The sequence below is a fragment of the Cibotium barometz genome, chromosome 54 (assembly GCF_041138505.1).
Source record: "Cibotium barometz isolate CiBa-2024 chromosome 54, ASM4113850v1, whole genome shotgun sequence".
Taxonomy (NCBI): Eukaryota; Viridiplantae; Streptophyta; class Polypodiopsida; order Cyatheales; family Cibotiaceae; genus Cibotium; species Cibotium barometz.
The window spans coordinates 3819127-3837455 of NC_141099.1; the positions used below are offsets into that span (position 1 = coordinate 3819127).

At 45.2% G+C, this 18329-nt stretch overlaps 1 protein-coding gene across 2 annotated transcripts in view; it reads right to left on the reverse strand.

Moving 5' to 3' along the window:
• The window catches only part of LOC147607782 (serine/threonine-protein phosphatase PP2A-2 catalytic subunit-like), a 47648-nt gene that overhangs the window by 18936 nt on the left and 10383 nt on the right, over positions 1-18329 (reverse strand). The window contains exons 6-10 of one of the 2 annotated variants that reach the window (XM_086789610.1): positions 18280-18320; positions 16088-16154; positions 15755-15946; positions 15553-15642; positions 15417-15468 (exon numbers count right to left, since the gene is read on the reverse strand). In XM_086789610.1, coding sequence (XP_086645736.1) covers positions 15417-15468; positions 15553-15642; positions 15755-15946; positions 16088-16154; positions 18280-18320 — 442 coding nt within the window. Of the gene's footprint in view, positions 1-15413; positions 15469-15552; positions 15643-15754; positions 15947-16087; positions 16155-18279; positions 18321-18329 lie in introns of both variants that reach the window. The other variant, XM_086789611.1, reaches the window with a different exon arrangement.

Genomic DNA, 18329 nt, shown 5'->3' on the forward strand with positions numbered 1-18329 from the left:
CAGCAAACCCCCCTTTCCTGCAAATCAGAGAAATTCAGAATTTCATAGGTATTTGCCTCTAATTTTTGTGAATTTCTTATCAATTAAATCAATTGAGCAGGTACAGGTGTCCAATTGCTCAATTTTTGAGCAAAATTGGCAAAATTGGGTGACATTGGTCACAATCACGATAAATTTGCAGGAAATTGGTCAAATCAGGATCAATTTGCAGGAAATTGGATGTCGAAATTTGGGGCTTTTGATGTAATTGTGCAATTAAGCACTCATACATGCTGTATGATGTGAAAAATCGCACATTTGGGCAAAATTGCAGCAAATTGCAGTGCAAATCAAGGGGCTTTTGTGCCGATTTGGTTGATTTGCATGCAAGCAATCGCATTTGATGCTGTGGATAATGTGCTAGTGCCTTACAAGCACTCAATGTGCCTGTAAATCAAGGGGCTTTCATGTATTTGATGTATATGTGGCCAGGGGGAAGCATCGTGAACACTCTGGATGCCTTCATGTGCGTCAATGTACCATGCATGATCAGAAATTGATCTTAAATCAAGGGGCTTTTCAAGTTTGTATGCTTGTTGAGCTTGGCAAAGCAACAGGCAAGACATTTATGCCTTGAATCCTCAAAAATCAGCTTGCAGTCAAGGGGCTTTTGCCCAATTTCTGTTCGGGACTGTTTTATGCAGTGTACAGGACTGTAAAAGTCTGATTTTCACTCATTTGGACAGCCAAGAGAGCATTTATTGCTACTGTACCTGCTGGTACAGATTTGGCACAGCTTTGTGCATGTTTTGGCATGGCTGTACACTGTTTTGAGTGACCAAAAGGTTCAATTTCAGCTGCTGTACTTGCCGGGACAGGTTTGGTACATCATTGGTGAGCACTTGGTACTGCTGTACAGTACTTTGGAGAGGCAAAAGAGCACATTTAAGGTGCTGCCCAAAATCTGCAGCAACCAGATTTTGGTGTTTTCATCACAAAAAGTGGGAGAAAAGTTGCATTCTTGCTTCCGCAGTGGGAGATAAAGCTTGGGAGAACATTTGTGAGCACTTTGTGTGCTTTGGGTGCAGTGTTTGCACATCTTGGGTGCAGTGTTTGCACATTTGCAGGGAGTCAGGCATTACAGGTTGCATTTTGCTATGGCAACCACAAGTGAGAGCTCTTCATTGCTTCACATCAAGAAGCTTGAAGGCTCGCATAACTATGATATTTGGCAAACCCAGTGCTACAATGTGTTGCTCCAGAAAAAGCAGCACAAGCCTATCAAAGAAAGGGGTGTGATGCCCGCTTCTCTTACAGCTGAAGAGTGGGAAGATATGGATGAGCTGGCAAGATCTACTATCATGTTGTCTGTGTCAGACTCATTACTTTTCAGCATTCGTGAAGAGAAGACAGCTTGGGGAATGTGGCAGAGATTGCAGGACTTGTATGCCCAACAAAGTGCCTCAAGCAAAGTGTATTGGTTGAAGAAACTCATAGGTCTTCAGATGAAGGAAGGGGCGTCTATGACAGCCCATTTAAATGAGTTTAATGCCATTGTCAGCCAGGTCATTAATCAAAAGTTGGCAATGGACGATGAGTTCAAAGCCACTTTTTTGTTATGCACTTTGCCAGAGAGTTGGGACACATTCAGGACAGCCACTAGCAATTCGCATGCTATGCTGTCATATGCAGATGTTGAGGGTGCTCTTCTTCAAGAAGAGATGAACAGGAAAAACAACTCTGTTGGAAAGTCCAATGCAATGAATGCACGTGGGAGATCCCAGCAAAGGGGGAAAAGCCAAGAACGGGGAAGGAGCAAGTCTCGCTCCAAAAAGGATTTGGAATGCCATTATTGTGGCAAGAAGGGACACATTAAAAAGCAATGCTACAAATGGAAAAATGATCAAAAAGAAAAGGGAAAAGGCAAAGACAAAGAGAAGGATGAAGCCAAAGATGTAAAGCCAAAGGGCAAAAGTGGAGTCAAGATTGAAGAAATCAATGTGTCACATGCAGGTGGCAGTGAGGATGAGGTCCTCTTTACGTCTTCACTTGATGCCCATTCACTTCTTACAGGTGGTCATGGTATGCACTCATGGATCATTGATTCAGGTGCCTCCTTTCATGTCACAGGTTGCAGAGACTTGTTTGTCAGGTACACTGCTGGCAATGAAGGAGTGGTTTATTTGGGTGATAACCATGCATGCAAAATACTTGGCAGAGGTGATGTGAGGCTTGTATTTTCAGATGGCTCACAGCTTATGCTCCATGATGTCAGGCATGTGCCTGAGATCAAGAAGAATCTGCTTTCTATTGGACAGCTTGATGATGCTGATTATGTTACCACATTTGGTAGTGGAAAGTGGAAGATTAGTAAGGGCTCACTGGTTGTTGCCAGAGGCTCTAAGGTGGACACTCTTTATTTCATGCATGCAGGTGTTTGTCACCATGCTAATGTAAATGCAACCGAGCTGCCGGAAATCTCTATGTGGCATAGCCGGTTGGGACACATGAGTGTCAAGGGAATGGAGCAATTGTCTCGTTTGGGTTACTTGCCTTCTCTAAAGTTTTCAAGTTTTCAGTTTTGTGAGCATTGTATATATGGTAGGCAACTACAGTGCCCCCACAAGAAAGCTCTTGGACAGAAAGATGCTCAGTTAGAGCTTGTGCATACAGATGTATGTGAGATGCCTCAGCTTTCTTTGGGAGGGGCAAAATATTTTGTGTCTTTTATTGATGATGCCACACGCAAGGTGTGGGTTTATCCTCTTCGTTTGAAGAGTGATACATTCTCAGTGTTTGAGAAGTTTGTTGCTCTTGTTCAGAATCAAACTGGCAAAACACTGAAGGCTTTGCGTTCCGACAATGGTGGAGAGTATATGTCCAAACAGTTTCAGGACTTTTGTGATGCTAAAGGCATCAAGAGGGAGCTCTCTACTCCTCATGATCCTCCACAAAACGGGACAGCAGAGAGGATGAATAGGACCATACAGGAGAAGGTCCGTTCTATGTTGTCACATGCTGCATTACCTCATGGTTTTTGGGCTGAAGCTGTTATGACAGCCGTTCACCTTATAAACAGGTCACCTAACACGAGGCTTGGTGGGAAAGTGCCAGAAGAAGTATGGACAGGGAAGCCTCCGTCATACAAGCACTTGAGAGTGTTTGGTTGCGTTGCGTACGTGCACATACGCAGGGAAATGCGCACCAAACTTGATCCCAAGTCTCACAAATGCATATTCCTAGGATATGGTGACAGAGGTGAAATGGGGTATAGACTTTGGGATCCCATGAATAGAAAGATCATACGCAACAATGATGTCATTTTTGATGAAACATGCATGTATAAGGAGCCTGCAAGGCAAGAGGAGCCTGGCAGAGTCATCTTTGATGATGATGGACATCATGGACAACAACAAAGGGCTGTAAATCAGCCATTACAGCAGGAAAACCAGCCCTTAAATGGTGCTGAAAATGGTCCAAATGGACAGCCAGATATGGCAGAAGATATCCCTATGGATATACCACAGTTGGAGGAGATACCGGGCATGATTTTTCAGCCTTATGGCATGGAACAGAAGCCACCAATGGGTGATATGCAGGCTGGACAGCAACCTGCAAATGATGGTCATTGGGTACGGAGGTCCACTAGACCCTCCAGAGCCCCTGACAGGTTTGTTCCAGGGGTTGACTACTTGATGCTCACTGACTGTGGGGAGCCCTCATGTTATAAAGAGGCTTTACAGAGGGCAGACAAGGCTCTTTGGGAGCGTGCCATGAAGTCAGAGATGGATTCTCTGCATAAAAATGGAACTTGGAAGTTGGTGCCTTTGCCTGCAGGCAAGAAGGTTTTGCCATGCAAGTGGGTATACAGGCTCAAAGTTGCATCAGATGCTAAGCCAAGATACAAAGCCAGGTTAGTGGCTAAGGGCTTCAAGCAGGAATATGGTGTGGACTTTGATGAGATCTTCTCTCCAGTGGTCAAAATGACCACACTTAGAGCTGTGTTGGCTTTGGTTGCGCATGATGATCTCGACTTGATTCAGATGGATGTGAAGACTGCTTTTCTTCACGGTGATCTCCATGAGGAGATATATATGCAGCAGCCAGAGGGTTATGCAGTAAGTGGAAAGGAGAAGCTTGTATGCAAGCTGAAAAAGAGTCTTTATGGGCTCAAACAGGCACCAAGAGAATGGTATCATAAATTTGATACATTCATGAAATCTCAGAAATTCAGGAGAAGTGACATAGATCACTGCTTGTACACCAAGAAAGCTTTGGATGGCAGTCTATTGATCCTCATCTTGTATGTTGATGATATGTTGATTGCCGGGAAATCTCGTAAAGAGATGGATGCCTTGAAGAAGAGGCTGCATGAAACCTTTGATATGAAGGATTTGGGTGATGCAAATCACATCTTGGGTATGCGGATACTTCGGGACAGAAATCAGCATGTGTTGTATTTGTCTCAGAAGGAATACATTGGCAAAGTCTTGCAGAGGTTCAATATGGACGGGGGGAAGAAAGCTAGTACTCCTTTGCCTCCATATGTGAAACTCAGTGCTATGGACAGCCCACAGTCAGATAGAGACAGGGCTGATATGGCCAAGATTCCGTATGCTTCAGCTTGTGGCAGTCTCATGTATGCCATGGTTGCTACTAGGCCGGACATTGCATTTGCAGTGGGAGTGGTTTCTAGATACATGGCCAACCCTGGCAAGAAGCATTGGGAAGCAGTGAAAGGCGTCATGAGATACCTGAAGGGCACACAGGATTTGTGCATTTGTTTTGGCAAACAGGATGCATTAGTGCATGGTTACACGGATTCGGATTATGCCGGTCATCCAGATAACCGGAAGTCTACTACCGGTTATGTGTTTACATTCACAGGAGGTGCTGTGTCATGGATATCCAGGATGCAGAAGTGCACTGCCTTATCTACTACAGAGGCCGAGTATATTGCAGCCACAGAGGCTTGCAAGGAGGCATTATGGCTATCTCGGTTAGTGGTTGATTTGGGTTACACAGGGGATATTCCATTGTTGCATTGTGACAGTCAGAGTGCCATTCAGTTGGCAAAGAACCCTGTTTTTCATGCAAAGACGAAGCATGTGGATGTGAAGTATCACTTCATCAGAGAGGTGATAGAGAACAAGCAAATTCAGCTTGTTAAGATTCATACGGATGACAACCCGGCTGATCTGTTGACGAAGAGTTTGCCTCCGGAGCGGTTTGCTCATTGCAGACACTTGATGGGCATTGGATGAGGCCATTTTCAGCCTTGATATGGCCTTGTATATTATCATGTACATGCTGATTTTTTCTTTTCCTCTACTTAAGGACACTTTGCCTTTAAGTGGGAGGTTGTTGGGGTAAAGGCGTTATGCCCACCCTTATAGTGTGTACAAGCCCATAAGTTATAGTACATAGTACACTTAGTACTTTTAATGTACTAAGTGCACTATGTGTACTAGTGCAATATACATGTGTGATAGGGGAGTCACACACTCATGCTTTTCATGAGTTGACTTATCCCCACAACTCTCTCTCTCTCTCTCTCCCTTGCTTCTCTGTGTATGTCTCCCATGAATGAACTCTAAACCCTAATTCAGTTTTCTCCCCATCACATGGGAGGCCCAAATCTATAAATTGGAGCCCTCTCTCTTCATTAATAGAGGCTCTCTTAGTGCACACTAGCCTCTACCACCGTTACAGGCTGCCCTAATGATGGCTACTCTCTTTCTCTCTCTCTTGAAGGCTGCCCATGAAGAATACCGGCCGTTGGGGATTGTTTTGGAGGCTTCCATCGCGAAGAAATACTGAAGGCAAGGGTATTTAATCATTTTTTTATGACTTCTAGCCATTGTACTTGTTGTACCAACCTTTGTACCTGTTGTACCAACCATTGTATTGGCTGTACCAATCCTTGTACTTGTTGTACTTGTTGTACCACCCATTGTACCGGCTATACCAACTTCTGTACTTGTTGTACCAACCACTGTACCTGCTGTACTAGTCACTATACATGTACCAACATTTGTGCTTACTGTACCTACTGTACCAACCACTGTACCCACTGTACCAACCACCGTACGGGTTGTACCGGCTGAATGGAGAGTTGTACTTGCTATACCAGCTCTATTGCATGAAGACCCGTGGTTTTTGGGAAAGAATCAATACCCACAACTCCATACTTCCACGATAAAATTGTGTGAATTCATAAATCCTTAGATCAACAAGCTGTCTACTGCTCATGCTCTTGCTTCATAAGCTATGAAGCGGCTGGCCATGCTTAACAGCAATGATGGTAAGTGTGGTCCCCACTTGAGATCTTTTCTCTTCCTTATTGATAGAAGGAAGCCTCCGCTTCCAAGAAAGCCTATGCTCTGATACCAATGAAACTCGCGGCGGGTGCCCGGGGGACTAGGGCCTTTGACACACTTGTTGATACCATCAATGCATATTAAAACATTTAAACATGGCCACAGCCCTAACACATATCCATCATCACTTTGCATAAAACATAAAGCTGGACAAAACATCCACAAATGCTGAAAATGGAGCTTGCACATGTGACACCGCATAGAGACCGGGCATCTTTCCCAAAATACACCCCTCACATACATGTCTTGGTGGAGACTCAAGAGGCGGCATATTATCAACCATATGATGCTTCTGCATAAGCATCAAACTCTGAAAATTTACATGCCCAAAACGAGCATGCCATAGCTTTGCATCATGCATAGCACGAGTGTGGGCAACCACTGTATTTGCATCATAAGTACGCTTGTCATAACTGTCCAGCTTATACAAGCCTTTGTATCGTGTTCCAGAAGTAACTATTTCATAATTCTTTGATGGGTCTTTTACCAAACACTTCCCATCTTCAAATTCAACCTTTAAACCTTGGTCATTTATGGCTGAGACGAAGAGCAGATTTTTCTTTATCCCCGGAACATACAATACACTTTTCATACAAATATTGGCACCATTGGCTGCAATAAGTATGACATTGCTAATTCCCTTTACTGGATATGTGGTATGATCTGCACATGATACAGTGTGGCCATTTGAAGCATAAACCAAGTGCTGAAATACATCTTTGCATGAAGTGATGTGGCTCGAAGCACCACTATTAAAATACCATGATGCATTCTGTCTGTCAGATGCAATGCAAGACATATCATTGTCTGAAGCACTTGGTGTGCCACTAGTGCATGTGACCAAAAAAGTGTACTCTTCCTGGATTACATTAGCTGATTGCTCTGCTTTGTCATCAGAAGAGTTTGCTACTGCATTGCCTACTCCTTTCCTTTTCTCATTTGCAATCCGCTTCCTACGTTCACTGATGTAGTGTCCAGGCTTATGGCATTAGTGACATATGCCCTTCTTTTTGGGCTGGTTTGCATCCCCTTTGTCAGACTTTTCACCACCAGAAGAGAGCTGTCCATGACCAGCCTTGCTAGACTGTTGTCCCCCATGCTTAAAGCTCTTTGCTTTACCCTTATCCTTGGCTGTAAATGCCTTGTCTCCACCACGGTTGCTCGATAAGTTTGCTCTTGTTTGCTCCACCACTAGCTCTTCAAAAGTGACGGGATCACCACCTCCTCTCATTGAGAGGTTGAGAGCGGTGTGAAAGCCCAAGTAGGAAGGTGGTAAAGAATGAAGAGTGTTGGTGACCATCTGTCTGTCTGGGATAACCTCATCAATGTTGAGCAATTGTTCCTGCAAATCTTTCACTTTGGTGAGATGATCTGCCATGGAGTCACCCTCATCCATAGAAAGAAGATCCAATTGGCTCTTCAAGTAGGCAACTCTTGCCTCGTTGCGTACCTGATACATTGCTTCCAATGTGTCCCATGCAAGCTTTGATGTCTTGCAAGAACGAATGTGCGGAATAATAGTCCTTTTCACTGAAAGGGCTATCTATGACAAGGCCTGTGCATCTCTACAGTCCCATCTCTTCGACTCTTGTGTGGGAGAAGGTTCTACATCAGGATGTCTTTGAGCACCTCCCCTTTGAGGCGTGGCTGGCTGTATGGTAAGTGGGCGTGTGTCATCACCACACACGATGCCCCAAGGCCCTTTGGCTACCAGCAAATTACGGATCATGAAACTCCAAAGGGAGTAGTTAGATCCATCCAACTTGTCCTCCTGGGTAAGCACACCAAATACATCTGTAGCATTTTGTGCCATGTCAACAAAATATACCTGCAAGCAAACCAAACACCAATGTGCACTACCAGTGCAACCAAATGTCCTGTGCAAAATGTATGCCTACAAACCGAAGCAAGTGTAAACCTGCACCAAATTGTCCAATTACACACAATGTGTATACATACGCGACAAATCACAGCTGTAATGCCCAATTACATGCTCCAATCTGAAAAGCCCCAATTTTTATGCACTCCAATTGCTTCAATGTGCATTTAATTGGCCAATTTTCACAAAAGCCCCAAATTTTTGCAACTGAAAGAGGCTCAATTTGCTGATTTTGACCTCAATTTTGAAAACTCCCAAATTCCAAACCAAACAATATGAATGGCACCACCTGCAATTTTTCTTGCAAAGGGCAACTTCTAGCAAATCCCTAGAATTTTGTTTGAATCTGACCTACCCTGAAATGGCTGCAAAATTTATATTTGTATGTGAATAAAAATCTACACAAAGAATACCTGTAGGCGAGGACAGCATGGATGGTACAAACGTGTAAAGCAGGTGTCAATCGGGGAGCACACAGTAGTGATGAAGAGTGGCGTAGGCGTCCAGGTCGACGTGCACTGCCAGAGTAGACGCGCGGCGAAGACTGCGCAAGCAAGCGGCGGTGGACAGAGCCGGCGGACGGGCAGGCGGCGGTGGACAGAGCCGGCGGACGGGCAAGCGGCGCTAGCAGGCGTAGCTGCGCCAAGGTCCCGACGGCGGCGGATGGCTGCCCACTATCGCAACCGGCCGGGCTGGGCGGCGGCTGCTCTCTACGCACTAAGAGCGCTCGCGGGGCTGGGCGGTGGTGGCTCCTCTGCGCAGTAAGACCGCCGGGCAGGGCTGGGCGGCGGCTGGGAACTGAGCACTATGGAAGCCGGCAGCGGCGAGACGGGCGGCGAAAACCAGGAAATGGCCGGGACGTCAGTTCTCGACGGAATTTCGCCGGCAGAACTCCACAGTGAGCTCCAAGCCATGGACTGAAGCTCTGATACCAATTGTTGGTGTTGGACTCACACACTCACACACACAAACCTGCACAATAGGGTTAGGTGCAGGATAGAGAAGCTCACACACAGAAATGAGAGAGAGAGAGAGAGAGAGAGAGAGAGAGAGAGAGAGAGAGAGAGCCAAAAGTGTGGTATCCACAAAATGCAAGTCAACCCTTGCATGTGTGCCACATCCATATAATATAGAAGTACAAAATATTATATGTAGAGTGTCCTTTCACACTTGATATCCAAAGGGAAAAACCACATGGGAAAAAGTGCCCTTGGTTACGCCATGTTCACACATAGCACTACCATAAGCGAGCATATGCCTACACCTGATACCTCCAAACACAGCCCCTGAACCAATGCCCGGGAGGGAGTGGTGAAGAGAGGGGAAGAAATGGCCCAGCTATTGTACCTCTCTGCAACCTAAGCAAAATAGAGAGAAGAACCCGCCCGACTGCTGTACCACTGTACAGCCTGTACTTCTGAAACAAGAGAGAGAGGAGAACTGTGGTACTGTTCGGCCAGATGTCTGGCAAAGGAAAACAACTGTTTCTGTACAGCCAGCGCACTGCTGCTGTTGTACGGACGGACAGCGAAGAAAGAGAGAAAGTGTGCGGTCCACCTGTACGGCCAGCAAAGAAAGAATCAGCTGCACTTGCTGTACAATCAGTGCTCAGCCACCTGCAACAGAGTACAGCCAGCGAAAAGAAGAAGAGAGCTGCCCACCTGTTGTACGGACAGCACAAGGGAAGAATCCCACCAGTGAGCAAAAGGGCAAACTGCTGTGTACTTGTACAGCCAGCAAAGGGAAGAGAGAACCTGTTGTGCGACCAGTAGGGTTCAGAGGAAGGGAAAGGACTGCAGCCCGGCTACTCTGTACAATGAGCGCTCAGCAAATCCAGAGGGAACAAGCTGCTGCACAGCTGTTGTGTGTGTACTTTTTTTCCTCCAGCTCATGCCGACCATCCCCCTTTTTGCCATGCGCTTCCTTCCTGTGCTTTTAAAGGAATCGACCCACAAAGACACATGTGCTTCTCCCCTTTTGTGCCAAAGGTGATAGCCTCTCCAAAAATATCAAAAAGCCCCCTGTTTTTGGGAGTTATAAACAGCTTTTATATATATATATATATATATATATATATATAAAAGCTTGCAAGATCCATGCAAAGCTAGGCGCCCACTTGAAGTGTTCACACATAGCTTAAAAATTCAGGGCCACCTCATGTATATGCTCCTTGTCCAAATCCCCATATGTCCACCCACTTATAAATAACTGTGAACAACTATCCTTATAAACCATAAGTGAGTAAAAATCATGTAAACTCATGTCCTGTAATCCACCTTCAGATAGAGACATGCCAGATAAGCCTTCACACAAGTTCTGCAACAAGCCTTGGATTAACATAGGCATCTTCCATCCTATGACTTCCTTCCTTGTGTGCAAAATCCCCGTTCACACCTTGGCTCCGACCTGTGTATTGAACACTGGTCAAGACTAAAAGGGACCAAGTGGTGACATCCCCGCCATCTTATAAGACAATTGTACACAACTGTATAAACCTCAAATGAGTGAAAAATACCCTTCAAGTATTGCAAATGGACTGCCATAATCTGATTATTAAAACCATAATTCAAAATCCATTGTAACCATAGAATACTCAGCAAAGTTGCCGCTTTTCTCAGAATGTTCAAGAATCATGAATCCTTTCGGAAACTTCCTAAAACATAAATACGAAGTAAGCACCAGGGTTGCTAGTGCGGAGAAAAATCACACCATGTCAGGCTGCATCTGCCATACATGTACTGTAAGAAAAACACACCATGTCAGGCTACATTGCCATACATGTACTTTCATGTCAAGCTGCACGAGCCACACGTGTTCTGTCATGTCAAGGTTCATAAGCCACACATGTTCTGTCATGTAAAGCCTCACAAGCCATACATGTTATGTCCTATGAAGCCTCAAAAGCCACACATGTTCTGTCATGTCAAGTCTCACAAGTCATACATGTTCTGTTATGTCAAGCCTCAAAAGCAACACATGTTCTGTCATGTCAAGCCTCACATGTTGTGTCATGTCAAGCATCACAAGCCACACATGTTCTCTTGCCACGTCAGTGGGCTCACCATAGTCCTTGGGGATGCATCCACATACATGCAAAAGACAAACTCCTGTTGACATGTGAGTGGACTCACACCAGAGTCCTTCCAGGGATCCATCCACATACATGCAAAAGAAACGTGCCATGGCATGATCGATGTGAGAAATCCTTCTCTACAAAACCGGCACATGTTCACAACAAAAAGCCAGGGAAGCTTGTCCAGGACAAACCTACATATCTTCGACCAACCATACAAGCGCAGAATACCTGCCATGTTGGCTTCAAAATAGCTCATAGACTAGAATCAGCCAATCCATGATACTAATTCATAGTTTTGTAACCGCATATGCGACATATTCTAGCGTCCCATACCACTAGAATACACCCCACATGAGATCCTTGTGTAGGCAACAATTCTAGCATCCCATTCTGCTAGGATCCTCCAATACACAAGACCAAAACCATGAACTATTCATCAACACCATAGTGAAGCCTTTTCCAGATTCACAATGTTTTCCAACAAAAACGCCTTTCTGGAAAAGAAATTTTTCTGAAACACATCTCAAAATAGATATGAGACACTCCACTTGCATCAGCAAGGGAGTTCAACATGTACAAAATCCCAAATACGGGCAAAACAAAAGCATTAAACATAAAAACTTATGTTGATAAAAAGCCTATCGCCGATATATTTATGTACAATCAAAATTTCTAGGAAAAAATCCCATAAATAGCGAGGAGAAAACCAAAGTCTACAACATCCAAAATAGTGTCCAAGTTTCCTCCGAAACTTCTTTCTTTTCATGGCAGGAACATTCGCTCCCAAAACAATCGGACTTGGAACAACCCGTTGGTCCATCTTCCACCAGAGGAACTTGCATCTTCTCCTCGTTGTACTCCTTCCGAGACATCCTCCGAGACATCCTCCGAGCCATCGCCTCCCTAAAAGAATGCATGTCTCCTCCTCGAACAATAGAGAGTTCCGAAACAGGAGCCATCTTCCTATTTCGGAAAGAATGTCTGGATGCTTCGTCTGCAACCACTGACTGATGAGGTTCAGCCAACTCCAAATCCGGCTTTACCTCATACTTGCCCCACGCATCAAAGACAATATCCCCTCCCTAAAGAAGATAGTGAAAAGCCAACTCCCTGGGATTCATTTCCAGCATTGATACCAAGTCAAAGAAAACATCTATAGCACTAGTCTCCATAACCCTTTTGCTTTCCATAACTGTCCTCACATGAGGATCTTCCCCGTACATCTTCAAATTTGCATCCTTTTCCTGAAGCTCTTGACGACGTTGCCTCGTCAAAGAGTTATGATGGTCAAGTTGTGCATCGATGATCCTGATGTATTGTTCCACAATATGCTCGAGAGTTCTAGTCCTCTCCTTGTGTTCCTCACAACTTTGGGTCCTGTCCATAGCCATATGATCATCTCCCTAGATAGAATAAGCAAGAGATTGTGCTCTCATACCAATGAAACCAGACGGGGACCTGGATGCAATGGACAGAGACTTCAAATGCCAACAAAGATATGAAAAACACAGCGAAAATAACCATAAACAATATCAAAACACAGCACTCGCCGGAACGGCCAGCCCCCCATAGGTACTATTTTATTCCAATGAATAAACTGATACACACAAAACAAGGTGCAGATTTTCCACAAAGCTTCCTCAACAAACACCTGCACAGGAATCAAAGCACAAATCGCTCCAAGAACCAATACCAATCAACAGCCTAGTGCGGTGTTAAATCCAACGGCGAACTATGTGCCAAAACAGCCCTAAAAAGGCTCTCAAAACAGTCCCTGATACCTCCAAACACAGCCCCTCAACCAATGCCCAAGAGGGAGTGGTGAAGAGAGGGGAAGAAATGGCCCAGCTGTTGTACCTATGTACAACCTAAGCAAAATAGAGAGAAGAACCCGCCCGACTGCTGTACCACTGTACAGCCTGTACTTCAGAAACAAGAGAGAGAAGAGAAATGTGGTACTGTTCGGCCTGATGTCCGGTAAAGGAAATCAACTGTTTCTGTACAGCCAGCGCACTGCTGCTACAGCAAAGAAAGAGAGAAAGTGTGCTGTCCACCTGTACGGCCAGCAAAGAAAGAATCGGCTGCACTTGCTGTACGATCAGTGCTCAGCCACCTACAACAGAGTACGGCCAGCGAAGAGAAGAAGAGAGCTGCCCACCTGTATGACTGTTGTACAGACAGCACACAGGAAGAGAAAACCTATTGCACGACCAATAGGGTTGAGAGGAAGGGAAAGGAGTAAATGGTGACACCGGTCTATCCATTTTGTGGAAATCTCCTAGTGCTACGCTTGGCACCACTTTTCTCGACAATCCCGGGGGTCACACAACCTTGTTTCGATCCACATTTTCGCACTTTGGTATTCTATTAGGCCCTGGCATCGATATTTAGTTATGTGTCGATTTTTTGGGGCTTTTGTATATAGCCCTTGTATGTACTTTTGTATGCACGACCAACCTTGGATTTCAAGGGCAAAATCAGTGTAGGAGGGAACGGTTTGTAACAAAGCTATTTCCCCCTAGCACATGTACACATGGGGGTTTAGGCACATAGATCTTGAGCATGGACTAGTGTGGACACATCTTTAGAGTAAGCAGCCTCATTACCTTTTTGACATATTATACATTGATACCTTTCTTGGAGCTTATGGCCCAAGCTTTCATGGCTGATTCATGGCTGACTTATGAGTGGGACGTGTGTACTAATGAGTGCAGCTTCCGAATCTCTTACTATATCCTTTTCTTGCACCATGTGTGAGAGAAATGGGCAAAACAGGTGAGCACAGCCGACGGGCAGCCCTAAACAGCTATCGAGCAGGTCAGGCAGGCCCTATATAGAGGCCAGGCAGGCCTGGGGCAGGTCATGGAGCAGCTAGACCAGGCCGACCAGCCCTGTCCTACCCCTATAAAGAGGGTGTTTGGGGGACTTGTTCATTATCTTGCATTTTCTGGAGCTAACCAATCAGTAGGGCAAGGCATAGACGATTAAGCAGCTGGAAATCAATCTCCAGCAGACATTGTTGGGCCGAGCACTTAATGTCTAACAGAAACAAATGATAAAATCAATAAAGAATTTGCACTTTTTTGCAGATTTCAAGTCAGAGTTGTTACTTAGTGGGTAGAAGTGGAACTGCCGTGGATCAAGTTAATTGGATGACAAATTTAGGACTTGTTTGACTGAAATTCTCGTGGAGGAATGTTCAGAAAGAAAAAAAAATTCGGTCTAATGGACCATTATTGTGTTAAAAGTATGAATGCTATGATCTGAATGAATCGTTATCCGATGATGAGTTCTATATAAGGGATCTTTATCCTAGGATTCTGTTGGGTTGACCAGAATATAAGGAACCCCAAAATCAATTGGATCTTAAGGGGAAGAGTTGCCCCCTAGTTGCGAGATGAGGACATCTCACGTTTCTTAAGTGGGGTAGGATGTAAGATTCCGCCCTCCAGCTTTTTGAGGTGTGCAGATGATCTTGTCTTTGTGAATGAAAAAACTTATGTTCGCTTACAAAGATGAACGAGTACACACATAAGTATATCAACAGAAACAGGCTCTGTTGTCCCTCATGTGGCTGGGAAGTCAGATGAAGAGGAAGATGGCCATGAGACTGATTCATAGACTGAGCAAGAGAGGGATGAGAGGTGGCATAGGAGAACCCAGAAGACATGGGTTCCCTTGCAAATTGAGGCCTCTAGATTCTTGGATCTTAATTGCCACTAATTTGTATTTTCGACTTCTCAATGTTGCTCATTGTTATCCCTTTGTGATTGGTACGCATTACCATAGCTCTTTTATGCAAGATGGCTTTCACAATATGAATTAATGCTTTCAGTTACAAAATATGACTTGTATCAAGGATGTTACTTTTTTGCTTTTTAAGTTTTAAACGATTCTTGTTGTTTGAAGCGTTCATCATCGAAAGCACATACTCTTCTACACCCCCATCTAAATCCCCATGATTGGCATTTCCCCGATCCAGCCCCCTTAAATCTGCCGTTTCCGTTTTCCATAACAATGGCAAGAACACATACATGGTTTCACATCCACACAAGAAAATGCACATGCTTGCCACACTAGGCAGAACAGAGATGTGACTCACCACATCTGTAACAATAGTTTGGCGCACTGAATATAGTGACTACCTTTTGTTCCTGTAAGCAACCAAAAAGAAAACATGGTTATTCAAATCGACAATATGCTAAGAATGACACCAATTTAAGCTATAGTCAACTTACATGCCCCCAGTTGAAACCCTCCATTACTAACTGATGTGCTCTCGCTATAAGCTTTAAGTTATTCGTGTGATTGAATTGTGCAGATATATCCTGCAGACAGCACCAGAAAAAAACATGCAAATGAGGCATCAACAGACCAGTTGGCCAAGACAAACCTGAATGCAAGTGATTGCGCCATTTAGAGTTCACTTCCACTCCTTACTTGGCCAAATGTGAAGCCAGCACCACGTGGTGAGATTCCCCATCCACAACGATCATCGGGATCAGACCATAATAGATCACACATAGGCCCTTCATGTGGTACTTCTTGTACGCGCTCAAGTTTTCTCACATGATTAAGAGTTTCTATGGAAGGTGACAAGCCACCATGCAGACAGAAAATCTCCGACTCCACCTAAATATCACAAGCGCATTCAAACTAACATTATACCTCTCTTTACGTGAACTTGAAGGTTACATCAAACAATACATAACAGGCAAATTTGACATTGTCCTTACGCTAGAAGGTTTAGCAGATATGGCTTAAAAGACCTACCAAAGCTGTTAAAGGAAAATAATCAAAAAGGTCTGTAAATATCTTCCAAACATTTGCATTTCCATACCTGCAGCCCGACGTTTGGATAAAAATTAGATGAGAACATGATTTGAAGCTCACATTTGACTCCTTAGTTCTAAAGCTGAAAACACAGAAACAAGCTTCGGCCAAGCTAGTTATTATGAATGCCCAACAAGCCTTGGTCAATAATACTACAATCACAGGTGGCCAAGCTACCATAAAAGCAGTCACACACCTGACAGTTGAGGGGTTCTGACAAAAAGCATGGAACCCAAACTTTGAAATCACCACATACTTCATCTTATACCTCAGGACAACAAGGATTTGGTTATTCACAAGGCCGCCTCATTAGCACTCATGAGGTCGGACTGGGCAGGCCCCCGACGGCATCATCGGTGATGCCCTCCTCTCCCCTCCTCTGTGGAACCGCGTGGTTGGCCGCAAGGGGAGGAAGCGGGCCACAGATCCAAACCCCCCCCCCCTCTTTTCCCCCTCTTTAGGTCAGAGGCATCGCATCCTCATGCTTATGGCTTTGGGAGAACAGCCTGTTGGTTCACATACAGTGGGATCCAGGAGAGTAGCAGTGGAGAGACCCATTGACTCGGGATCGTGAGGAGGCCATCCCATTCTTTCACTACTCCACCTGGCTCGACCATCGGATCCTCCTCGAGACCACAGATGGCACCCCGGCAGTGCAGCAGCATTGGCACACTCACAGAGTCCCAGCTACTTTCATCAAGGATTCTGGCAGAGACTCTGTGGCAGCTTCCGTCCCTGGAAGATCTTCTTTCTCTGGCTCCTAGCACAACGAAGTGTAGCTGTGGGTACGTGGCTGCCGATCACAGGCAGGCCAGCGAGCTGTTGCCATTGCGGCAGCCCTGAGGAGTGCCAGAGACATTGCCTGTAGGGCTGCCCCAAGGCACAGCAGGTATGGCAGCACATCCTCCGTCTACTCACTCCAACCCAAGCACCGCACGCACCATCACATGGGAGGCTATAGCTTGGGTTGCAGAGGCGGGCCAGGCCTTACTTTATGAGGATGATGGACGAGGCCTTGCATTGAGTCTTCTGTGCATCTCTATGACGACTGTAGCGGCAATTTCGATACAGCCTTGGACTTAAGAGTCACACACTAGCTTGCGATGGGAGACAGCAGCAGCATAGTGGCATGGCTCACACGCGCATCTCTATGATGACTGTAGCGGCAATTCCAATACGGCCTTGGACTCCAGAGTCACACACTAGCTCGCAATAGATTCTGGAGGATGAAAGGCTACCTTAAGCTGAGCCTTGTGGCGCGTGGAAGTTACCCAGGATTGCACGAAGGGCACTAGGGGTTGTTCAGTTGGGGCAATACTAAATAGGCAGATCAACTTGGTATTGGATCGTAGAGCTGAAGGTGTGTTACAATGGGGTAGTTGGGTGCCTGTAGGTTATGACATTGGTGAATGGTAACTCAATTCACGTAGGCTTCGTATGTTTGAATCCCTTATTGTCCCATTTTTTTCTCTCTTGCAAAGAAAGATCCTTCTAGCAGGTATAAAGAAAAGCCAGCCATACGACTGAATACAACACTGCTAGAAAGCAGTCCAAATATACATATGAGATAAGGAAGGGGGTTCCCTCCTCAGCTGGCCGCTCTATAAGAGGGAGGCTACAACTGGAGGCGAAGGGAAAAGCCACACTGGGGCCTGTCGTACTAAAAAACTCCATCGGTTTCCCTGGATAGGAAGGGTCCGGGGGTCTAGACACAGACAGCCTCACGCCTCTGCTGCATGTGCTCCGACTCACCGGTCAAGCGTTTAGAATGGTCCCAGAGGGTGTGTATGAGATCCACCCAAATGGAACGGTCCCAAAGGGTGTGTATGAGATCCACCCAAATGGAACGGATGATCTAAGTTGGGGGGTAATCAATCCGTCGATGGCCTCATTGCAACAGGCTCGGCAGATGTGCCATGCCGCCATGCTGCTGCTGATCCATTAATCAATCAAAGATGCACATAAGGTACACCCATTAATAGCTTAACTTTTCCCTCGACACTTGAGCAGAGCAGTCGAGTATGATAATCACCAGCATAGCTTATAAGGGTTTGTTTCAGTCAACTATGCCAAGCATGTGCATCTCTGCTTACTAGATGTCAATGAGCAAATAATGTTAACAGTATACTCACTTTCTGAGACATTCATCATAAAACCCGTAGACCTGTGTGATCTGTTCATA